We start from the raw sequence: 25,470 nt of genomic DNA on the forward strand, positions 1-25,470 counted from the left end.
GAAGAACAGGAACTAAGACTCCTTCAGGAGGGAAACCGTAGGGCTGTGATTTGGATTCCAGGTGGGTTAGAGCGACAAGTGACACACAACAGCAGTGCAGCACCAGGCATCCCACTGACATTAGGGAAAGCCGTAAGCCCTTGCAGTTTCCAGAAGTTTTAGAGAAGAACAAAGATGCTTAATGCCTCAGGAATAGCACTACACCAAAGCAGGTCTGGGAAAAATGGCCCTTAACTACTGCTACCATGCAGGAAAGTGAAGGTGTTACTTCTGCATGCTTAATTTTTTCTAGTGCGTCTCTGAAGGTAGTGTGTGACCAAACTGAGAGCTACCAGTGTTGATATTGGAGAAATGAGGACTTTGGACACCAAACGAGGAGTACAGGTTTAAATGATAGAATGAAACAGAGTGAATTAGCACATGTTGTGGAGAAGAAGAATGAAAAAGATAAGTACGGTGTATAGCAAAACAAAAGCTGTATAGTAAACAGAAACAGTTGGTATGTACAGCTAAAAATAAGCGATCAGTTTTAGGAAATTGATTTTCAGTGTAGGGGTGCTGTACATGGAATTTTCTTCATTTTTTTTCAGAGTAGAGAGCTTAAAAATGAAAACACAGAAGAGTATAAAAAAAATCCAGTTCCCTGTGCCATTGTTTCCAGCATGACTTTGGATTTTCCCCAGGAAGGAGTATCGAACTTCTCTTGATCTACAATGAGAAATAAATTCCTCTGGTTCTCTACACCAGCTGAAGTCCTTCACCACCATGGCAGTAACTGGTAGCCAGTTTACTTCATGACAGCTGCAGAAATTCCCTTCCTCACAGTGATCTGTGATCCTTCGAGCTGTCCAAAACTATTGCACCTCCTCTGCTGACGTGAACTGCACAATTACTACTTGGTGTTTCTGCTAAGGAAGAATTTTACAAATCACAAAATTTAATTCAAGATGCAGAGCTGGACAGTCCCTGCACATGGCAATGTTTGGGATGGTGGATTGTCCCTCTGTAGAGGTGAGGCCAGCTCCAAAGCCCAGACTAATATCCAAGCTCTGCTAAAGCATCAGGAAGTGTTAGTCTCACAAGAGCCATTCAAGAACCATTAATTCGAATTTCTTAAGAGAATTTGAGATGTGTTTGGTTTTGAACTCTGTCATACAGCAGGAAATGAAATTATGTGCTTGTTGTCAATATGAGCTGGGATTAATAATTCATCTTGAAGCTTTTTACAGAGTAACAAAGCAACTAGGCTCTAGAAAGGGAGTTAAATGACTCTCCTTTGGTTTGCCAGCTGAATGAAGTATCGGCATTTGTTCCCCAGTTTTATGGTCCTCAGGTGCGCCAGCTGGCTGCTGCACACATGCTGCTGTCACTGCTCACGTACAGACCCCATGTCCTGGGTGCAGGCAGTATGCTCAAGCCCTTCCTTCAATCTGGTGTAACTGTAGTCATCCAAATCTCAGTTACCGCGCCCTCAAAATTCACCCATCTCATCAGTAACAATTAATTAAATCACAAATCCTATTGAACTGCTTCAGTGCCTTCTGCGACCTCTGGACAGGCAGATTTCCATTGCTCTCCAGTTCCCTCCTTGGGAGCTCATATGGCTTTTGAGGAGTGGGATTGATGCCCAAGGCTGGGTGCTCTCTGGAACTGATGACGGGGTGCGGAGGACTCCCAGTAGATTTCTGTTTGAAAAGAAGGGAAATAGATCTCAGCGATGATGTGCTGCAATACCGCCATACAGTGAGAGACCAGTGTTTGGAATTAGCCCCGGAGCCTTGCTGTCGACTGGCAGGCAGCTTAATTGCTTTTTGTTAGCAAGCTAAAGTATTCATTTGAAGGTGTAGAACTGTTTGTCTTTTTGCTGGCTTTGGCCTAATTACATATAACCCATGGACTTGAATCAAGTTGTTAATATTCATCTGGTGTTTGCAGAGCCTCTAAATGGGAGCACTCTCTATGCTCTGACTTCATATTCTGCATCTTTCTTCTGTTGTTAGAGCAGACAAAGCTAATTTGCCATCCTAGGGCCCGATCCTTGCAAGCCCTTGCTCATTTAAGTGTTGTTAGCAGGATCAAAAAGATAAAGCTTTCTGGTGCTTTTAATCTTTTTTTTTTTTTTTTAAATATATTTATCTGACCCCGTGTGCCGCCAGGGCCAAATCACCTGGGCGTTATTCAGAGGAGTGGAAACATGACATTTAAGTAAAGACCAAGATCTTCAAGTTTTGGGGTGACCCCAGGGTAATTTACGATATTATAGGGAATTTGCTGGCCCTGGCGTGGCTGGGTTTTGTTTCCCCTGATGTACTTACCACTCCAGTGCCCCACATGACAGGTCAATAACGCTCTGCCCATTACATCGAAGCAGCGCAGCGAGGTTCGCTCCTGCTACATGACAGGAGCCGAAGTATCCAGATGGACCCACACAGGTTGCAGCTCCCTGCATTAGCCCATCTTTTATTTAGACCTGACAAGCTCAATTAGCATTATCTCGTGCTTCTGCACCAAGGGGACTTCTGTTAAGACGGCAGAGGAAAAGGGAAGAAGTGGAAGATAAAGGAAAAATGTTTTTGAGGAAAAAGCAGTCAAAAAAGAAAAGGGATTTGTCTGTGGAGAACTGTCACCTGATGGTAAGCAATGGGAACAGCTATATTAAGACTCCCCTGAAATATGACTTTTTAGATTCTAGTCACAGAATCACAGAATCATCTAGGTTGGAAGAGACCTCCAAGATCACCGAGTCCAACCTCTGACCTAACACTAACAAGTCCTCCAATAAACCATATCACTAAGCTCTACATCTAAATGTCTTTTAAAGACCTCCAGGGATGGTGACTCAACCACTTCCCTGGGCAGCCCATTCCAATGCCTAACAACCCTTTCAGTAAAGAAGTTCTTCCTAATATCCAACCTAAACCTCCCCTGGCACAACTTTAGCCCATTCCCCCTCGTCCTGTCACCAGGCACGTGGGAGAATAGACCAACCCCCACCTCGCTACAGCCTCCTTTGAGGTACCTGTAGAGTGTGATAAGGTCGCCCCTGAGCCTCTTCTCCAGGCTAAACAACCCCAGCTCCCTCAGCCGCTCCTCGTAAGACTTGTTCTCCAGACCCCTCACCAGCTTCGTTGCCCTTCTCTGGACTCGCTCGAGCACCTCCATGTCCTTCTTGTAGCGAGGGGCCCAAAACTGAGCACAGTACTCGAGATGTGGCCTCACCAGAGCTGACTACAGGGGGACAATCACTTCCCTAGCCCTGCTGGCCACGCTGCTTCTTATGCAAGCCAGGATGCTGTTGGCCTTCTTGGCCACCTGAGCACACTGCTGGCTCATATTCAGCTATCAACCAGTACTCCCAGGTCCTTCTCGGCCAGGCAGCTTTCCAACCACTCATCTCCCAGCCTGTAGCTCTGCTTGGGGTTGTTGCGCCCCAGGTGCAGGACCCGGCACTTGGCCTTGTTGAACTTCATACAGTTGGCCTCAGCCCATCGGTCCAGCCTATCCAGATCCTCCTGCAGAGCCTTCCTACCCTCGAGCAGATCGACACACGCACCTAACTTGGTGTCATCTGCAAACTTACTGAGGGTGCACTCGATCCCCTCATCCAGATCATCGATAAAGATATTGAAGAGGACCGGCCCCAGTACTGAGCCCTGGGGGACTCCACTAGTGACCGGCCTCCAACTGGATTTGGCTTCATTCACCACAACTCTTTGGGCCCGGCTATCCAGCCAGTTTTTAACCCAATGAAGCGTGATGTTAGTGCTTCATGGATTTCCTCTTCAGCACACTGCAATATAGCAAGTAAGTTCACGCTAATTATATAGGTGAAACAGGATACATACAACTCCATCCAATTAAACAGAAAGATTTTTAAGAACCTGGGTGCTGTGCTGCAGGACCTCAGTTGCAGTTCTGTGCTTATGGAGTCACAGTGTTGTCTGGTGCAGTTCCCCACAGCTCCTCAGCTGCACACCCAGCTCCAGAATCTGGGGGAGAAATAGGGACTTCATCTCTTAAATCAGTGCTCTGTGCATGGCTCGAGATTCAGTTACGGGACTTGAGCGATCTCATACCTTCATAATGGTTTCCTTTCTTTTGCCTCAAGGATATGTTTAAACAACCAGAATATTTAGCTACAATTTTTCATTTTTGAGCAATTTTTCAAGTTTTGGCAGCTCAGCTCGTGCACTGCATTTAAGTGACTGTGCAAGCAGGCTGCTGTCTGGAGGCGTCAGACACCGGCTTCTCCCACCGGTGCTGTGACCTTTACAGACTCAAGAACAGACACAGTCCATCTCCACTCCTCTGCTGAGGGTGGGCAGTTCACAACCAATGATAAAAGCAAAAAATACCTGAACAGCTGTGCGTGGTTTCACTGATTAACTATAAAAGTTTGGGAATTATTATTTTATTCTTCATGTTACTTAAGGAAGGATTATGAAGGCTATATATATATATATTTATATAAAGAGGTTGTAAAGTCTAACAAGATACTGAGCCTTGATCCCTGAGGCCTGATTCAGGGCAATTCCTGCAGAACATGAAAACAGCTCCCAAAGTCAGACCAGTGATGAATTTACTGTTGTTGCTGCCTTTCTGGCCAGCTGGATGTGGCCAGATATCCTGGTACACATTTGTATAGCATAGAAGCCAGTAGCAAAGAACATAAAATGTACTTTGTGAATATTCATAATCAGAGCTCAGATCTGAAAGTTACAAGTGGCCTTATCTAAATAATACGTTAAATAAACTGCTAGAGCTGTAAATACCTTTGGGAATAACTGACATCGCGTTTCCCGGTTGAAATCACACCCTCTTAATGGCGCAGGCTGGATCCTGAGATCTGAAACTCACAGGTGGACCCTAACTGGGATTTTGCTTCTTGGGACTACTTTCTCTTAAAAAGAAAAAAAAAAAAGGAAAAGAAACAAAAAAACTAACGAAGACAGCTACAGAGAATTATGTGATTCTCCTTGATATCTGGCTCTCACCAGTCTAGCAATAAAATTCAAGACATTTCTTCATCCTTGGAAGACTCTAATCCCAGGTTGCTTTGCTATGCAGAAAAAATAAGCTGTGATATTTTGGAAATAGCACGAGTAGAGATCAGGCTTTCTAATTTGCCACAGTACTAAAAGTCACCAGTGCTCAAACACTTGGGGTTAGACATCCTTTTTCAGCCCCCCCATTTCTCCATGGGCATGTGCGAATTACTTGATTGTGACCTGGCTGGAGGTCGTTAACATTATCAGCACAGATATCCGCCTTATCTCTCTGACTGCCAACTTGAAAAGAGGCTCTTATCAGCTGGAGATAAGGGAGAGAGAATGGATGGCAGGAAGAACAAAGCCTTGGTGATATCTCTCTCATTGTTTCTTCTTGCTGAGTTTTTTTTAGAGCACTATTTGTCTACACGACCTTCATACAGCTCTGATTTATTTGACTGTTAAAATAAAAGCTGAACTTTGCTGGAATATGACTGAAGAACAAAAAGGAGTCAATTCAAATAATTTAACTATACTAAAACCAGCACAATGCACAGCTCTCTGCGTTTCCTCAGATATGATATTCCCTGGCCTTCTCATTAGCCATCGCTGTTTCCATCCAATGTGCTGGTGGGAGATGAAAGGTAATTGATACATATAACCTACATACGTGGTGGAATGGCGTGCACTGCAAGCTGTAATAACAATGTTAATTATGAGTATCTTCTGCACCCAGCCGATATAAAGAGCCGAGCTGCTAAGGCATGCATTTTCCAGGTACAAGCAAACTGATTCCCTGGAGCTGGGCAAACCAGCCACACTGCGGCATGGAGGGACATCAGAGGAAGTCGTGGTCAGCGCATCAGCAACGTTGCTGGGCCTTTTCTAACAGCTCCAGAGCATTTCTGGGGCAATTCCCAAGCACAGAGGGAAAGTTCCCAAGAGGACTTCCCATAAACATCTGTAACTGGGAGCCATGAAACTTTGCAGAGTGACAGTTACCTTGCTGGGAAGTAACATGTGCCTGGGGAAAGCAAGTAGCTAATACTACGAGGCAGTAAGATTTATATGCTAAATCCTTGACAGAAGATTTAATAGCCCCTAAAGCAGGAGATGTGAAGATAGATAGCTTACATTCGATGTTCCTTAACAGCAATTTAAAACATTAGGACTACCATTTCTGTGAACCTGGGGCTTCCAGGCTTCCTCCTGAGATGGAGCTGCCACGATGCGCTGCAGCTGCAGCATGCGCTGTCCTGCTTCTGCCTGACCTTGACAGCTGGACCCAGGAGGCTGGGGGACGTTATTTTGGATCTGATGCCACTTTTTTGTAAGATCTGGCCAGAGCAACTGGTGTGCTTGGACACAGATGGCATTTCGCTGCCCTTCAGTGCACGGCTGCCCTACCCGCTTCTGGTGAGTGCTGCCCGTTAGCTTTGTGCTGTGCTCACTAAGGCGTCTTGAGCTTGGGCACTGCAAAACTAAATCTTTCCCCAGCTTCTCTTGTTAGCATCTTGTTCTATGGACTGTACCATGACTGGGCTCCTCATCTAGCTTGCAAATTTTAAAGGCTTGCAGTCCCATTGATGGCTTGTCTGGTATGTCAAAATTTATTTATTTTTTCCTCCCGTGTGCTGTGTTTGATTTCCCCACCCAAGGGCCTCGCTGCCTCCTGCATTTTACCAGATAAGGCTTGTTCTTTTCTGAAACCAAGCCTTTACCTGTATCCTGGCCCAAGAGTTCATTTTTCTTGTACCCCAGAGTCCGTATTTATGTGCATTTCTTCGAGACGTGCACACGTTTCATGAACATGCTTTTCCTTTCCTGTGCTGGCAACAGGATGTGCGCAGCAGACCCAGCTCCCACGCATACTGAGCACCCTGTGCTTTCCTGCTTGCTGTGGTTTGCTCAACAGCTCCCTGGCCACGCAGCTCCCCACCCCAGAGGTCTTTCACGCCTTAGGTGCTGGGCTCTGTCAGCCACAGACCCGTTCCCCCATTGCAAATGTCCTGTGGCTGCTCAGGACCCTGCTGTTCTGCCTGGTGCACTGTGATTTCGCACTAGAGAGTAGTTTCATCTCTTCTTTGGCTGTCTCATTCCCTGTTCTAATTGCTTTTTCTAATGCTAGATAGTCCTCCTTTAGCAATTTTTCTTGTATTATTTTTGAGATTGATCCCATTAAGTTCTTATCCTTCAGCATGTCATCCCCAGCTTTGAAAGCAAAGTCATTTGTTGTCAGCTGCAGCTGAATTACCTGTGCATTAATTGCCTTTGTAGGTCCCAGATTTCGCTCACAGATGATTTTTTTTCTCTGTATGAAATATTCTTATTTGAAAAATATTCAGCGCCATTTACCTCAAATAGCCTGCTTGGGTTTTTGCTGCTTGCTTCTCTGAGCTTGCCATTAAGCCCCCAAGCTCTGCCGATGTTATTACCAGCTTGCACAACACGTATTACAAAATTAACAGTCTTGAAACTGCAGAAAAGTTGTCTGTGTTGGGTTCTGCAAAGATTAACGTTCTCCTGGCTCTCTTTCTGCACTGCTTTCTGTTCAAGACACACAAGGGCATATTTTTTTTGTGCTAGCCTGCTTGAAAGCCATTACTGATATATTTCCTGTGCTGTTACCTGCTCTGGGTTTAGCCTGCAAAGAGCAATAAAGAGGCACACGAGATAGAAATATACTAAACATAGTTTAATGACTTTCTCCTGCACTTAGCAGCTCAGCTAATTATACGGCAAAAAAGCACCTCTGACGTTCCCGTGCCTCTCAGGGAATGGCCCCCCCCTTACCCAACTTGTGCTGCAAACAAGGTGTGTCCACGAGAACCTCTTAAAGGTGGATGATGTGCCTCCTCCTTCCTCCCTGGAGGGAAGTCCAACAGCTTGGGCACTTCTTAACCTGTGGGGCTGCTGCTGGCACCTCCTGGGACAGCAGCAAAGAGCAGTCCTTGCAGAAATCACGCTGGCTACTGCCAGTGCTCCCTGCACACCAGGAGCTGCCTGCGCCTCCTTCCGAGGCACTCAGCCACGGCCAGACAGCCTGCTCCCCAGGGCATTGTCACAGCCCTCTATATCTGCATCTGACAGGCAGCAGCCTGATTTCCAGCTTAGCCCACTGACTGTTGTATAATAAAATACAAGAAAGGCACACGCAGCCCTTTTTGTGCCAGCTCGAAAGATGCTAGACATCTTTATACATTATTCTGCACAAAGGGGCGCAGGGAGGATTTGTATCCTAGGGACACACTTCTTTCCTCTCGTTCAAGGGAAGAAGCTCTCATGCACCTCCTTGTAGCATAAAGGAGCTGAAGTAGCTGATTATCCTGTGATTGTCTTATTGTGGGTAAGTTTGGAGGTATCAGAGTGCCTGGCTGCTGAGCTTCGTCATCAGCTCTGTGCTGTTTTCGCTGAGGGTTTGCAACATGGCTCTGCACCAGCCTGCAGCAGCAGGGAGCTGCCGTAAGCCCTCGGAGCCCATCAGCCCTGAGCTAACGTATGCTCAGGACCCTCAGCCTCATCCCTGTGCTTTCAGGGATGCCAATTCAAGAGGCACAAGATCGGTCTCCTGTGCCCTGATGTGCCCCAGGCTTGTGCTCCAGCTCCTGGGGGCTACGGTAAAAGTAACAGCTTTTTCCTCCGCCAGCTTTTCAGCCGCCAGGGAGCTGAGATACTAAATCCACGAACAGGTTGCGAGGAACCTAGATGCAGAGGTAGTCACCTAATACAGAGAGATGAAAGTCTTCCATTGATGGGGCTGTGCTGGCTGGGCCAGGACCAGCTGAGAAGCTGGATGTTTTTTTGGCAAAGCGTGATCTAAACCATATGGCCCAGCAAGGAGATGGTGATGGAAGTCTTTATAAAAAGCATTTTACAAAATGTAAACAACAGATTTTTCTGCACAGAGATAAAGATGGAGATTAATGCTTGAATTATCCTGGATAATTAGTGTAGCAGGTAATTATTTAAAATCTGGCACATCTGTGAATACATCACTTTGACTGAATTAGAAAATCCTCAGTACTGCTACAGTAAGATGGCTCCAGCAGTCCCACAGGGAAATCTTTATGGGAGATTAATTCTCGCTTCAAATGGCAGAGATTTGCAAGAGGATTAGGTGGCCAGTATGACACATTCGCATTGTGACAGTAAGTGATCCAGGTTTTTTGTTCTCACAGAAAAGCCGAGTGGTGCTCTCTTTGAGTTCACATGTTCTTTGAGCTTGAGGGCTCGGCCCTCAGAAGTAGTGTTTTATAGCTGAAAAGATGAGCAGTGCTTGAAGGAAAGTGGTGACAAGAACAAGGGCAAGAGCAACAACAGCTTGAAGAGAGGACAGCGAAATCCAAACTTGGATTTAAAGTCCTAAAGCAGCAAGGTCACGCTTGCAGAGCTAGTGGATATGGTTTTCAGCTTACTATAAACCATACAAAAAAATTGGCACCTAACATTATATGAGACAGCGCAGGTCTGGGAGGACTGGGTGAGGAGCTGTGAGGACAGCATCTCCTGTGACCCATCTCAGCAGCTGCTGCAGGAGCTCCACGTTTGACCATCACTGCACGGCTTCGCTCGTGGTGGCCAGGCCCAGGCTGAGCAAGGGAACAGCCAGCTTGGGTTGGGTTTTTGCTGTATTCAGGAGCTCATGGTGAGCGTTCACTCCCATGCAGTCTTCAACAACTTAGACACAAAGCAGGCTGAGGCTTGGGCAGCTCTCAGAAACGTGAGTCCTGCTTTGTGGCCTGCTGGGGAGATGCACCAAAAAGCTGGAGCACATCTGGTAGGCTACCAGGCCACACTCACAGCCAACGCAGCGTCTGGATGTACCAGCAAATGCTTCAGGTTTGAATGATTGGGTATCAAACGATTGCTGAAGCATGGTACTCCCTGTACTCAGCCCAAGTGAGTTCAGAAAGCTGTTTTGTGTGCAGATCTCACTGCTTACAGCACTAAAGAGAGCTCTAACGAAGAAAATGGTGGTTTCCTGGCACACAAAAACATCCTCAGTAAAATCGAAATTGCTCCTTGCTGCATGATTCCAACACAGAACTGGTGCCAGGAGTTCTGATCAGATTTGCTCAGGTTCTCAAAACATCAAGGAGAATAATTGAGACAGGCTGAGTTTGTAAACCCTGGGGAATTCACAGCAGCAGAAGAGAGAGGAAAAAAAAAAGGAGATACTTTGGGCAGTGTACAGGGGGTCTGTCTTTTAAAAAAGGTTATATTGCACTCCTGGACTAAGACTGCACAAGAACAAGTACCAGTGAAGCTGAAGCTGGCCTCCACCAGCCTCACCTGCAGGTGTATTTACATCAACAGGGCTTTGTTCAGACCAACCACAAAACTTCCTCAGTGAGAAACTACCACCAGGTTTCATGGTGCTGCCCTACGTCTGCAATCAGCCCCTATTCAAGCCCATATAGTACCATTAAATACCTTATTTTAAAGTAAAATAGCAAAACGTACTCTCTACAGGAAGTTTATTATCCTTTTTCCTTCATTTCCCCCAAGCTAATTTGCAATCCCTGAGCTAGAGATTTGCCTTATCTATCCTTCCCTACAAACAACATCCAACATCTACTGCTAAGTCACCTCCTCCCCCAAGACAAAAAAAAAAAATACACATTTCTATCCAAAATAACAGTCTTGCACTTTCCCTCAGCTACTGTTTTACCTTAAACTTTACCTTAAACTCAGTGTTTCCAGGTGTCTGCAGTTCCTGCACACCCTGAGAAAGCCTTGCAGCAGGGCTGAGTAACTCAGCACCACCCTCACACTGCCACACTTAACGTAGATATTCCCCTGCAGCTGCTTGATCCAGCCACTGCTGGATTTTCCCCTTGGGCTAGTAGTGAGCATGTCCATGGGGAGCTGCAGCTCAAGCCCTGGTATTTTGGTGCGATTCAGACCACCAGGATGTGCTCCCGGGCCACCGAGGCAGTTGTGTTAAACTGAGAGCTGCACGTAATTTGAAAATGCCATTAAAATGGAGCTGAGCTGCACTTCTCTGTCAAAATGTGAGCATATTTTAACCATGTCAGAGCACTGGAGCGTAGCCAGAATACCAGTGTAATAATTTTTTGGGCATGACGTTCAGCCGTATTTTATTAAACTTCCTGTCCTACACTTCACTGCGTGGGTCTGAGGGCTGCTGCCTGCAGCCCAGCATCCCTTGTCCAGGAGGGCTGCTCCTTCCAGCCTGGTTTAAATCTACTCAGAAACTTAAAATCATCACCATGTTTTTGGTTAGATCTCATGTCAGATACCGCAGACAAAAACACTAAACAGCTAAAACACCGTAACTATCAGCACTAAATTCCACGAAGGTAAGAGCACACATCCTTACCACTTAAATTCAGGGTGCTATTGCAGACTGCATTCAGCGCTGCTTGAAGGACTCAGTTAGGGGCATTTTTTTAAACTTCAAAACCAGCACAAAGCAGCGTGACATCCATTCTGAATATGGCTTTCGTATTCATATGGACTTCATATGCAGCAAGAGCTGCATCAGCTCTCTGAATCCAGGCTGTAGGTTGATCTCTTTGCCCTGACGCTGAAGGGAGCATGCAGTTTGTTAACAGACAGCATGGCACGTTGGCTCCACAGACTAGACTGCAAATACCTCGATTTGGGGAGCTCCATTTTGCAGTCTGTAAGATCAGTGTCTTGCACAAGCTCAGTATTTCTTGGTGATGCTATGGACATGCTGCACATCTGCGTAGCTGTGAAGTGATGCTAATAACTTTCCACCTTTACTTTGTTAGGATGAAGAACACTAGAGCGAGCATGGTGTTGCAGTGATAATATAAATAAAATAAATAACATTAAAATGTCTTCATTTTGTGTAATGATAACGCAGAGGCGAGATTTAAAATATAGCACCCAGTAAAATTTATCACTTGTTTATAAACAAGAGCTGAATGAATAGATGCTATAAAACAAATCAACAAAGACCACGAGAGATTTTTTTCAGGGACGAGTGTGAGAATTCATTGGATTTTGACATGAAAAACAAGGGTCTGTGATAATATAAAAGCAGTAGCAAAAAAGAAAAAAAAAAGTTTTCCTGCTTCTTTTACGGGTGAACTAATGTGCACGACCTCTAAATGATGAAGCATGTGAAATTTCTTTTTGCTATCATTACATTTCTCAGAGGTTGGTATTTTTATTCTCAGCTACATTTCACACTGATTTTTTAAGTACACCCCCAGTGAGGGAGATGGAAGAATTGACACTGCTTTGCCTGCAGCCAGAGAAATGCTTTCTTGCTCGCGTCACCTCCTTAGTCGCTGACATTTGCTTCAGTAAAGCGTGCCTAAAGCTGTTGATATTCTCTCTCCTCCTCTCACAGGACCATGCAGACATAGAGTGGAAGTTTGCACGGACAAAGCTCTGGATGAGTTACTTTGATGAAGGTGCCACTCTGCCCCCTCCTTTTAACATCATCCCAAGTCCCAAGTCTTTCTGGTACCTTTGCAAGTGGATTCACAATCAGCTGTGCCCAGGCAATGACTCTGACAATGAACAGAAGAGGCATGAAAACCTCAAAACATTCACAGTAAGGAGCTGCATGGTTTTAAACTTATTTTTTTGGGGGTGCTTGTGCATGTTCAAGGTCACAAGGGATGGTACTGTGCTGGTGCAGTAGAAGGTTGCTGCTGGATTGGGACTCGCCAAGAGCCATCAGGACTCTAAAGACAGGATTACATGTTGGGTAACGTCCCTCTGCCTTTCTCTTTGCAGGAAAGGCATGCTGACAACCTCATTCAGAATCAACATTACCAGGTAAACGCTCCTGCAGATCAAGTTTTTACTTACAGTTTCTTCTTCCTGCTTATTTTCTACTATCTCACTTCTTGCTTTCTTATAGAATACATATACAAGTGTAGGAGCTCCAAGAGGATCTTGCTTGTCATGGATTAAAACATTTCCTCGATAGAGGTGGGGTGTTTTAGTAAATCACTCCTAGCCTTTCACCTGCTCTGAAAACAGCAAATTTGCCAGGTATCTCTCCGGTTGCCGAAGTCAAGGCAACATCACACCATTGACTTCAGAGGGATCAGACTGCCATGTCGTCCTGATTAAAACTGTTTTTGCAGCATTTTTACATACTCTCAAATTGCTTCTCTACTGCTTTTTTTCTGCAAGACATCACTAATCCTAACTCAAACAGCAGTTGAGATTTCCTTCAGTTTTGGACAGCTCAGGAAGGAGGAATTGTTCCTTTGTTGAATTTTGCTGTTTCTGTTCATTCTCAGCTTGCTTGTCATCAAGTGTTCATTAAATTCAACCTACAAAAGGATGAAGCGGTATTAAAAACACCAGCTTCAGTATTTGAATTCAATGTGATTATGCCAGCGTGCTGGAAGGACAAAAAAATATCTCCTGAATGTTAGGTGGTACGTCAGACAATACTGTCAAAAGCCATAAATAATTTGTCTTACGTAGGACATCTTCTGTTTTCTGAAGAGTCTTTGTACGTGGAGTTGACACTTAACATACTTAGTCACTTTTGATAACAGACATTTGGTACCTTCTGACTTTACAGCACAGCTCACAGGTACCGAGAGTGGGATCTCTTAAAGCACCTCCCAGTAAAACCTTGGTGAGGAGCACAGGTTAAAGCTTTGGGTTATTCAGACTTCTTGTCTCCATTTATGGGGGAAAATGCAGGGAAGGTTTGGGGTAGTCTTTTCTGTATACAGAGGTCAACCTCTGTGTGTCAGATAACAGGTAACAGTCCAAGCCTGCTTATGCAAAGCCAGCAAGGAGGTACACCAATGCAGAGCAAAATGGATCTCATCTAAGTTGTAACAAACAGCCCAGGTAATGCTGGGGAACAGTCACCAAAGGCGTGACTGTACTTCCAGCGCTGTCCACAGATGCTGCAGCAGCTCTGCAAGGAGTTTTTAACCTCCCATTATAGAACACCCAGGCAGCTGGCAGATGTGGGCTAACGTGAACGTGCATTGCCCTGTAGAGTCCTGGCTGTTTGTTCTTCTGGTTATTTGTTGGTAACACACCATCATGGACTTTCCAATATTTAAAGAAAAAAATCTTAAAGTGACAAGCTTAGCCCATCAAGATACACAGCATATACAGGTGAGACTGGTAATCTTGAAGGACTTTCAGCATCTGAGATTAAAAAATGCATGAAGAGGTTTAAATGGCTTGAAGACATTTAAGATAATCTAAATTTTTTTTCTGGACAACTTTTACGTATGCAAAGCAAGTACAACAAATCAGCTCACTATACTTAATAGCTGAGCTTTCAAGACGAAACGTAAATAAGCCTCTGCAAAGGTTTGTTCTATTTGAAAGAAAGTTCTGTTTCTAACAGTGGTTGTTTTTTTTTTTTTTTTTTTTTTAAAGAGAGCAGAGTCAGGAGAGCCATCAGTAAGAACTCAGTAAAGTACAGCAAGAACACAATTTGGTCTGAGCCAGCAGCTGAATCACTTCTGTTGTTTTATATTTCAGGAAGTGATCAGAAATCTTGTGAAAAGATATGTTGCAGCAATGATCAGAACTTCCAAAACCAATGAAGGTTTAACTGAAGAAAATTTCAAGGTAACTTCCTACTCTTTTAACAATCGTGTTACACTAATTCCAGTAGCCACTTGCAGAGTTCCTGCTAACTTAGGAATATATTTTGTGACCAACAGTGGAAATATGACTGTTACTGGAGCTGGGAAGGTATGTGATGTGCATGCAGTCTTCTTTTGAGCAAAGAACATTCCTTATACGGGTGTCTTCTCATAATGTCTCAACATGTCTTAATGCACAATATTTTACGTAGACAATGGCTTTGAAAAACGGTAAGAATGAAGTATCTGCTTTGAGTCAGCATTACATTCCTAATCCTAAGCCGAGTCTAGGTTAATGGATACAGAGAATGTTTAAATTTGGCCCTATCAACTGAAAGATTCCTGCAACATTTCTAAATTCCAACAGTTTCACTTCTATAAATGTCTTATTTAGGCTTCCCCCAACCCCAAGCAGGAAGAAGAGGGGATAAGGGGGTGGTCACAAAGGCTGGTCTCACAGCCCTTGAAGACGAAGATCTTGTAAGCTCTCCGACTCTCAGGCTTACCAATAAATTTTTTCATGTCACCAAATCATAAAGATTTACGTAGCATTCTTGTAAATGTGATTTGGTGTCAGCCATTTGCATAACTCTTAACATTTCTCCCAAGAGAACATGATCGTTCTTTCATGTCACAGGTAATGCTGCTGAGTGGCACTCATTTTCCCTCTTGCCCTAGGAATTAAAACAGGACATCTCAAGTTTTCGCTACGAAGTCCTTGATCTCCTGGGAAACAGGAAGCCCCAGAGGAGAAGTTACTCTACCAGCAGCACAGAGGTGTCCCAAAAGGATGAAACAAACGAGGATAGTGCTGGGGAAAAATCCAAAGCCAAGAGCGTGTCTTTCAATGTAGCCAACAAAAAGAAGGACTTCAATGTATCTGCTCTAATTAAAACCATGTCTGGGATTGATATGGTGGAAGAGAAGCCAAAAAGCAATGGGATCAGTAAGCGCTCCTTCATCCGAAATGGAAATAGAGTTCAGAGGCTTTCCAGCTCCAAGAAGGAGTCCTTTAAGAGACTGGGCCTGCTGTTCTCCAAAATGAATGGGCACGTCCCTGAAGCAAATTCAGAGCCCATGTACACTATTTCAGATGGAATTATTCAGCCACACTACATGTGGAAAGACATTAAATATTCTCAGATTGATAAAGAGAGAGAAGAGAATTGTTCCAAAAGTGAAATTAACCTCAATGAGGTAGACTACAGTGGGAACACAAGACTTACAGGACAGAGCAAGGAGTGCCCTGTGGTTTGTACCAGCTCCCTTCACTGTGCTTCCAGTATTTGTTCCTCTAACTCCAAACTTTTAGACTCATCAGAGGATGTGTTTGATTCATGGGGAGAGGCTTGTGACTTGTTTATAAACCAGTGGAAAGACGGGCAGGAGGATCATGTAACAACTCGGCTATAAGTAAGGCTACCTTAACACCTGCTAGAAAACTTAGCTAATTATTTGTAATTGTTTGCTCTCACCTGATTCAGCATTATGAATTCCTTTCTGTCCACAGGAGAGAAAAAATGTAAAACTACTTATGTTAACCTATTTTATAGCCATCTGCACCTTTTTTAATTTACTTTTTTACACTCACAAATACTGAAGGTTTCACTATTTATAAGGTCACTGTAAACTATGGGGCTCCTTCGGATGCAGGCTTAGTCTTTAAATCCCACATAATTCAGACACGCTGGTGGCGGAGTAGAGGATTTCTCCAGTGCACTCATCATCATCCCAGCACTGCTGGGTTATCATCGCTGCTATCCAACGCCATCAGTTCCGCATCCTGCTCATACCCCTCGGCATCACAACCAGCTGGTGAGCAGTGGCTTAGCAGGAGGCTGAGAATCATATTTGCAATCTTTTTAGAAAGTGTTTCAGGTTATAACTGGCTTTTTGTTTTCTTTAAGCAATACCACCTCTGATTCTTTCACGCTGTGTGTTTTTTTCAGGTCATTATATCCATATTGTAAATTGTTACTGAATAAGAGACACCTTTGATCATCCAGGTAGAACATGTGATGATTTGCTTATTTACTTAATTGCTATTAAGAAATTCCCCTCCTAGGGAGCAGAATGACCTCCCACTTCGGCTGGCAGTGGAAGCCAGCACCTGGCCTTGCTACCAACTTCTACATAGATGAATGGACACAAAGCCAGCTGTGGCTGCTTGAAAGAGAAACTTCAGAGTGGTTCTCCTATCACTAACAGGGTGCACCAAAACCCAGCCCTAAGCCTTCCCCTTACACCCACCCCCCTGAGCATTTGGGTTTTGAAATCCCTGGTTTTATTTCCACTGCTGCATTCCTTTTTCGCTGCCTCTCTGGTCAATGTCACGCTGTTAGGTAGAAAACCATCCTCCTGGCGTACAGCAGTCACTTCCCTGGGTCTGTGAGCTGCATTTCTGAAAAGCAAGCTCAGCAGTAGCAGCTCAGACTGCAGCTGGCACCCTGGAAAGTTGCTGCAGTTCCTTTTCTAAGGTGCACCAAAAAGCAGTGCAGCAGTAGATGCTACCCTTCTGTATCTTTTTATGTTTTTTTCACCCCTACAACATTCGTGCTAGGCCCTGTCCAGATATTACCCATGTCCCTGCATTTTTGTCCTAAGGAGCATGAGACGGGAGAAGACAATAAGAGCAAAACGGTTGACACTGCTTTTTAACAACATGATACCTGAACTTTCTTCAGTGTTGTTGCTAAGAAATGCAGATGACTGGCACCTGATGCTGCTTCAGAGCTGTTAGCAGTCAGCTTTCTTGGAAGAAAGAAGTCCTGAGCTCAGAGATGGCCCTGCCTTACCCCAAAGCTTCCTTACGAGTCCGTGCAGCCAGGCTAAAGGCTCTGTTCCCAGGACAGGTCACACGAGCTGGAGCATAGCCCAGGGGCAGGTGCCAAAAGATCACCTCTTGTGCGCAGTACACTGGGAACTGCATTTGAAAAAAGCATTTATGAAGGCTGGAAAATCTACACCAACACCCCTGGCTCATGAGAAGCTCTGAACGCAGAGCTCGAGATGGAGGCTATGGCCAGCCACAGTGTCAAGAAAAAAGAGCAACTAGAAGCAGAGACTCAAACGTGTTTCTGTTCTCCTTGCTCATGAACGACGCCAGCCTTGTTACCAGCATGCAGTACAAAGCCCAAAATATTTAAGCCCCTAGACATGCTAGTTAAGACAGAGTGAAAAGCATTCTTGTATCAACAGATTTCAGGCTTTGATACTAATTGCAGGGTTAGAGCAGCCTTTGAAAATTGCATCTCCTCTTCCTGTAAGTAAGGCTGAGCAAACTGACTTTGGCACTACACAGAGAGACTTGCAGAATCGTAGGGTCAGAAGCAATTTGCTGATCTTTCAAGAAGAAATCCAGCAACCCTCTCTTTTACGATGCAAATCCATCCATATGTGAGAGCTGCAGTTAGAACCAACTGAAGGCAATTCTCAAAGCAGCCCACAATAAAAGCCTGCAGTTTAATAAACCAGCCTCTGTACATTTCTGGGAACACAAACATTAGCAAGAGCTGCTACAGGGGGATGAAGGGAAGGGTTTGAATCATTTTATGCCTCACCTAAGCACGTTGCAGTTCAGGACTCTGCTTGACACGGGGCAGCACATCTTTGTTACCTTCTAGCACATAGGAGTGAAAACAACTCCAGTATGGTTATGCAGATTACATCAGCTGGGTTTAAAGCAGGCATAGAAGCAGGGTTCATATCCTTGGACAGTGGAAGTACTTTTAATTTTTCCATGAGAGCAAGCACGCTGCTACTGGCTATGACTAAATTGTGCCATTCAACTGCAGCCCTATGGTAACGGGTACAAATCTCAAAATGAAATGCAATTAACTCTGCAGCAGTGCCCCCCAAAAATGTAAAAATTATACTGGGCAATGCAAATCCCTTCTGTACGAACTGCGTGAGTCATGTTCCCCTGCCGTGCCCAGAAAGGGCAGGGGTAGGAACTGCCACATTGTAATGGCACAATGAACCAAGCAGTCTGCAATAATTCCTTGATAATGTTATGTTGAACGCGAGAGGTACATCATGGGGCTGCTTGGCTGGGGCTCCTGCAGGATTTGTTTCATGATTCAGATGCTTCCTAGCTCCCAGCTATGAGCCAGCCTCAGCTGACTTTTGGATTTAATGCAAATATTTGTGTTAGTAAGTGATTTATGCATGTGTCCAGGAGTTTCCAAAACTGTCAGACTGATCCCCAAAAAGCCAAGTCTGTTTGACTGCACCTATGCACCCCCTTTGGTAGCAACAGACTTTACAGCAACTAGTCAATTATTATTGTTGTTATTACTACTCTTAAACAGGAGATTCAGGTGAAGGAAATTGAAATATTTTGTGAAAATACATTTGATAAGCTTCAAGGATAGTCATACACATGCTAGGAATTTGGGATCATACCAGGCTTGATCACTTGTCCTATCTTTAGGTTTCCCGCTCTTGAAGTAGGTTTATTTCTCACCTCCCATCCCTGGTGTCGTTTTCACCTGTTTTTTTAAAGCATCACACCTAAAAACCATCACCAATAGAAAGTTAAGACCAACATCCAGGTACAGAGCACCACACAGAGCTAGGTGTTTGTACTGAGGTCAGGGATCAAAAAAGTTCTTTCAGAAGTAAGGAATCAAGCGACATCTCTCTGCAGATTATTTGGGTAATTGTATATTAATCACGTACTAGTGTATATGTAAATACTCAGCTATTTGTATAGTGGTCCCTACAGAAGCAGCATGCGCAGTGGTTAGAGCGCAGGATCAGAAAAGAAGACTTCTGAGGTCTGTTCCCAGCTCTCCCACTGCCTCACCTGTGACCTTGGGCAAGTCACTTATCCTCTCTAATGCCTCAGTTTCCCCATCTGTAAAATAGGGACAATAATACTTACCTACCTCGCGGGGGGGTTAGTTCATTATTTATAAGCACTTTCAGATCTTCAATTTAAAGGCGCTATATACAGTCAGTAGTTAATACTCGTAGCAGTGGTATGTACTTTTGTTTTCTTATGACTAATTCAGGTTAGGATTTAGCTATGTACGTTACGATAGTTTTCCATGTAGAAAACTAGCATGATTTCCCACGAGGGGAATTTTGGGGACTTCTGCAGTAGACAGAGAGCAGGAGCAGCATACTTTGTAAGCCTAAACTCTGACATCCTCGCTTGTGTGATTTGTGTCGCACCTCACCTTACTGCATTTGTGTTTCATCCTTTTTCTAACGGCACGTGTAAATTTTTAACAGAAACAGTCACTGTAAGTATTATTTAAATAAATACGTTCATATATAAATGTAAAACCTTACCTTTTGAGTAGGCTAAGATTGGTTAACCCAGCAAACTTCTAAGCACGGGGAGGTTCCACAGCCAGCCCAGCACTAACGCACACGCACACAAAAGGATACCAGAGTTGGGCTATAGGAAAATTTCATTCTTTCTTCAGTGTTTGCGTCTCATCCCATCGCTGGCAATGGCAGCAAGTCACGCAGGTGACGAGGTGTCACAGGAAGGCGTGTGGCACGCAAGGTGAGGGAGGCCATGGCTGGGGTGCAACCAGCGCCTGCCCACTTTGCCCTGTGGCACGGGATAAGGCAGCTCCCAGACACTCACCCGGGCAACCAAGAAGCCTCCCTGGGCAGCCAGGAGGCTCTTGTGCCTCTGTGAGGGCTTCACCCTCATTTCTCCTTGAGTATGGTTGCTTTTTCTTTAGTGCTTGCTTAGATAAGAGTCTTTCCTTTGAGTTAAAGGAGCTCTAAGACTTGCATGGTGAGGGCATGACCTGCATTTTGAGCTCTCTTCCAGGAACAGGAGCAGTTGCAGGGTACCTCCAGCAGACATTTGGAGAAGTACAAGTACTGTAAGCAGAGACCTGACTTAATCCTGGGCTATCCTGCAGAGTCAGAAAGCTACAGGAGCACCAGCTGCTCTGTGCCAGTAACTGCAGGTCCCACTTCCATTGGGACTTCTCAGCCTTGCTTTGAAGTTTCCATTTTCCTTTCCCAAAGGCCAAAATCTCACACACTTAAGTTTACCAGGAAGAGGTTCAATTTTGGTTTAGTTTTCGGCTGACTTCTCCCTTAACCAGTCTGTCTGCTGCGTGCTAACACAGAGATGTCCACGAGAAAGCTGCGTGCAGCCTCAGAGGCCCCTTTCCAAAGGAACAGCATCGCCCTCCCACCTGTGGTACAACTCCACAAAAACCAGAACGGAGAAGGAAAAAAAAGCAAAGCCACCGAAATCACGAAGGCTGCCTAGAATTAAGGAAAGCTGTCACCCTACTAAAAGCTCTCTGGGGCTGTCTTTGGGGTGGGTGCACCCCAAGGGCCCCTTCCTCTCCCAGCAGCACAGGTGGCTGCAGCCAGCAGCAGCAGCAACTTCCATTCACACAAAGACAAAATTAATTGGAATCGGTGAGACTGCAGTGAATAACAAATCAACTTGCTGGAGTAGCATCTGAAATAAACTGTTACCAAAATAATCTGCAGTTTTCAGCGAATGTGTAATTTGAAGCCCAACAAGTATAAAATCAATCCCTCACTGGATTTTTTGGGGGTGCGGTGGGGCAGTCTGGGCTGGCCACCTAAATGTATTTTCAAACCCTTTGTAATTCAACTGAATTGAGTTTTCACAGTACCACTTTCCCTGTTTCAGACCATTACACTTGTACAAACAAGTCATTTATACAATTTTCACATAATTCCCTCCACCCAAACTAACTACTGCTCTAGAGTAAGTTGATGATAAAGAATGATGCTTAAAATGAAGAACATGCTTTATCTAAAAAAAAAAGTACATGTAAAAGGCAAAAGCATTTGATCCTTAACTTCCAAATGTTTGATAGTGTGCTATGTTTCAGGGAAACACTTTTGCTTGCTCTGCTTTTTTAAGGTGTGCAAAAAAAAAAAAAAGCCAACACTAACTCCCAACCTAGCTCAAACCACCCGCAATTTTGAAAGCCAAGTTGATCGTGCAGTTCTTTCTTCATACACAGACCCTACTCAGTCGATGGCTCACCAACTATGGAAAACAGCACCGCCCATTCCTGCTGGCCAGCATGTCCTCCTTCAGCATGGTTTCTTTTGTTTCTTTCGGGGATTTCCTTCCCCTCCCATTTACAGCATTTCCATCAGCAGTAACTCCTAAGCCAGAAGAAACGATGTGCTTAGACCGAGAGGTGATCAATCCAGGAGCTGGCCTTTCGGCACACGAGCTTAACAGAACACTGTGATACCTTTAGCCAACAGAATGAAATGCCTTTTGACTATAAATAGTTGTTTTTGAGCAAGGGGGGCACTTTTTGGTGTAGCTATTTTTTGGGGTATTGTACAGTTTTATTTAAAAACTACTGAATGTGTTTATAAGGTGGGTCTGGGAACTAGAGGGCTAGGGATCTTTGAGAAGCAAAAGGATGGTAGCAGATGCTTAACTACTCTATTTTCTATATGGCAAGCCCTAGAGAATTGGGCTTACACTGCAAACAGGCTTTTTTTAGCAATCCAGTTTTAATATTAAAGTAAATCTTCATAGAAAAGCTATCACAGAAACAGCTTCACACCGGATCATATTCTAAAACGCCATTTCATGGGATAAAAAAAAAAGTGAGGCTTTTTTTCTCTTATTTTCCGTCAAAAACTTAATGGCCTTTTCCAGGCAACAGAGCTTTCAGATGTTTGGAGAATTTTGCTTATGTAAAGACAGAGTGGGGACCTCAGCATTTGCCCATTGAGCAGTAGTAGCCACCCCTAGAGGAAGGGGAGGACGAAAAGGGGGAAGAGCAAAAAGCAAAAACAAACGCTTAGTTTTATGTACTTTTCTACTTGCATCTTTTCTGTCTGTAGTGCAGATTCCACGTCATTCCCTCGCATAACATGTAAAAATGAAATGTATATAAATAAATAAAAATATTTATTTTATGTGTATTTTTAGCTTAACTGTAAACTGAAAAAAATAAAGCATTTAATTTTTTTCCCAAAAATGTAAGCCTATTGAAATTCAAGGTGTTTCTACCTTTTCAGATGTAACATTTCCAGCTGCCTATTGATAATAAACATTTATGAACAGTAAAGCACGTGACATCTTATAATTTTTACCACGTTCCGCACAGCATCCTCAAGGGCTTTCAGTGGTCATAGGAGCACTTAAGGGCTCCAATTCTATACAAATTTATATCAGTGTTTACATGAAAAAGATGTGGTGTAGTCCTACTTACCTGCAACGAAGTTGGCTAGCCACATGCGAGCAAGTGTTTGTGGGCAAGAGTTGAGCAGCACCGGCCTGTGCAAAATAAAAATAAAAAAATAGTAATTTGAAAATCCCTTTCATTATATCCTCTCTGTAACAGGGAATAGCAAACCCACTTTAAGTGCTGGTAAATAAAATGCACCACATGAACGCAATTACTCCTGTGCAAAGGAGTCCAAGTATACGTAATTTCATTTTAATTCGCTCCCCAAAGATATCCTTCGACCAGCAGAACTATATCATCCACATTGGACTATACAGCAAAATAGCTAATAGCGTGAGATAGTCATTAAGCAACAACACATAACTACATTAACATAATTTGCTCGTGTTAAGCTGTCCTCCAAATCTCATTAAAGTAACTGTAGGCATACAGTTAAATTTCAGGTTTCCAGCAGCTACCAGAAGCTCTCAGTCAAGTCCCCAGGAAAGCAAGAGCTTTCCCAAGTTATACAACACTCAAAGGATGTCAGAAGGCTTTTTTTAGAAGATAAAAAAAATGGGAAAAGGATATTTCAAAGTTAGATTCACATTCACCTCTCTTATCGGAAAGCCTGGTAGTTCAAAGTTAAGGCACCCTGAATCCCCAGTTGTGTTTTCTACTCCAGAAACTGGGACCAAACTGAACCTGAAAATGACCTCCATGTGTACAGCCGTCAGTGCAGAGGCAAAAATCCTGGATTTGATCAGGGAGATAGGGAGGCAGATGCAGGAGTTTTGCAGAATATCCTCTCCCCCCTTACTTGCACTTCCTGAAAAAGTAATACAAACCACACACTCACATAATCACTGCAAATATTAAACATTTTTGCTTTCAACTTTGGCAAATATAAATAAACGATGTAGAGTCAGAAACCAGTCTGAGATTCGGATGAAAAATGGAAATTGGCAGGGTGGGGAACAGGAAAGATATATGAAGGAGAGGGTAGGTGGATTTAGAGGGTCCACTACTTTTGTTGTTATAGGATGTGTCACTTCTTGAAGGACTGTTTTCTGTAACATAATGCTGTCAGGCAGCTGTCACAGCCACGAGGGAAGGCAATTACCATCGGGTAAACCTCAGCACCCCGAAGCTGGTGGCAGAACTTGTACCTCCTCCAGTGAAGGCAAGGTTTAGCAACAGAAATAAGCATATTGCCATAAATGATCCCAACATGTGAAAACATCCCATCAGGACCCAGGCGCGTGCTGCCGTTACTGCAGATCACCACGCTTGCAGTGACGACTGAAATGCAAAAAGCACCTGCCCATAGCCTGTAGCTAACACTGGAATATTTTGTACTTGCCTCAGCGCAGCTGACTGCAAAGCGGTAAGCAGCAGTGACTTGAAGATCTGTAGGAGCTTCTAGATACTGGCCTGCCCTGCAAAATATAAACTCTGATCTCATTTCAAAGCCATAAGGTTCTAGTTCAGGAGTTTTACCTTCCTCCCTTGTGATAAAAGAGGTTACTTAGAAGTATTTTACGTTTGAATATTTCCCATCCATAATGCTGTGTGATTTTATAAATCAGTAGGATATCCAGCACCACTCCAGAGAGAACGGGAGACTAAAGCCAAACAACTGAGCCAGAAAAGCACCACACCGTGGGTCTTTGCTTGGTCCTACCAACCACAGAGCAGTAGCCAGCAACATCCCTGCAGGCTAATGCTGCTGGCAGGCAGAATCAGCGTGATTTGCCTCTACAGCACTTATAATAATTAACCTTCAGTAACAGATGGATTTCACAATTCAAAAGACTTCAGAAAGACTCACGCCTCTAGTACGCAGCAGAGATGTGAGGAATGTCAATGTGCACGGGCTGAGCCAGGACCAGCACTGCCCCTCCTAAGTGCAGGAAGGTGTGCAGCAGCTCAGAAGAGGGTGAAATACTTACAGACAAAAGCCCACACCCCAAAACACAGAACTGTGGTTGATCACTGCTGGTTTCATCCCGTACTCTCAAAAGAGGCTTGGCTCGGAGGCTGCTGGTGTCTAGATGATCAGAAGTGCCCACCTCTGACAGGAGCACTGCTCGGTGGTGCTACCTGCTCACGGACCTCTCCTGTACAGCCTTCAGGTGATAATGTACGTGGAGCCTCTGCCTTTTACATAGGAAAACGTTGTGTGGAAAAGGAGGCAGCAAGCATGACTAGCACAGACTGAGCAGCGTGAGTCTTCTGTTCTCCCTTTTGAAGGCTGAAAACCTATCCACAAAAAAATATCTAAAAAACAACAGATTTCAGGATCAAGTCTGTTTGCTTTAAAATTATGCAACATACTTAAAGAAGCTGAACAAAGAGGACAAAAAAAAATTCAATCTGAAGGAAAATTGTTGTTCCCTGCAGTAATCAACGCTCACATTTTTCTGTGCTTCTACTCAAAGGTAAAATATGCTTACGGCTGGGAGCAACACCCTACTCCCCCTGTTCAGGGCAATTCTGCCGAGCGTGAAGCACAGAGCACTGGTCTGGTACCAAATTGTAACTGAGCCAAAGATGACAAGTTTTGATAACCACAAGGCTGACGTTGGGCTCCCCACAAAAAAATAAATCCAGAGCCCACACCTTGGTGTCCGTGGCAGACATCCCTCCCTTCCCCCTAAACCATCACCCCCAACAAGAGAAACCTTCAACCCCTCCTGAAGTTCTGTGTGTTTTTAACATGAGTTATCGTACAGCCTCTGAAAA

The 25,470-nt window shown here is 44.2% G+C and overlaps 1 protein-coding gene and 2 long non-coding RNA genes across 6 annotated transcripts in view; 2 read left to right on the top strand and 1 right to left on the bottom strand.

The window, feature by feature from the left end:
* The window catches only part of TRPC5 (transient receptor potential cation channel subfamily C member 5), a 99,860-nt gene extending 77,234 nt beyond the window's left edge, over positions 1-22,626 (top strand). For all 3 annotated transcript variants that reach the window (XM_080553737.1, XM_080553739.1, XM_080553738.1), the window contains exons 8-11: positions 12,337-12,543; positions 12,729-12,770; positions 14,463-14,552; positions 15,248-22,626. In XM_080553737.1, coding sequence (XP_080409863.1) covers positions 12,337-12,543; positions 12,729-12,770; positions 14,463-14,552; positions 15,248-15,982 — 1,074 coding nt within the window. In that variant the 3' untranslated portion in view covers positions 15,983-22,626. The remainder of the gene's footprint in view (positions 1-12,336; positions 12,544-12,728; positions 12,771-14,462; positions 14,553-15,247) is intronic.
* On the bottom strand, positions 56-5,772 carry LOC308177075. Of its 2 annotated transcripts, XR_013938851.1 has the most exons (3): positions 4,773-4,896; positions 3,882-3,989; positions 56-1,685 (listed from the first exon to the last, which is right to left on the bottom strand). It is a non-coding gene; the product is annotated as an uncharacterized lncRNA (long non-coding RNA). The 2 variants fall into 2 exon arrangements; XR_013938850.1 differs by lacking the exon at positions 3,882-3,989 and having other exon boundaries at positions 4,773-5,772.
* LOC308177077 lies at positions 5,511-8,304 on the top strand. Its single transcript, XR_013938853.1, has 2 exons — positions 5,511-5,632; positions 5,766-8,304. It is a non-coding gene; the product is annotated as an uncharacterized lncRNA (long non-coding RNA).
* Positions 22,627-25,470: the final 2,844 nt, after the last annotated feature.

Source organism: Anser brachyrhynchus, assembly GCF_964034855.1.
Source record: "Anser brachyrhynchus genome assembly, chromosome: 13".
NCBI classification, from domain to species: Eukaryota; Metazoa; Chordata; class Aves; order Anseriformes; family Anatidae; genus Anser; species Anser brachyrhynchus.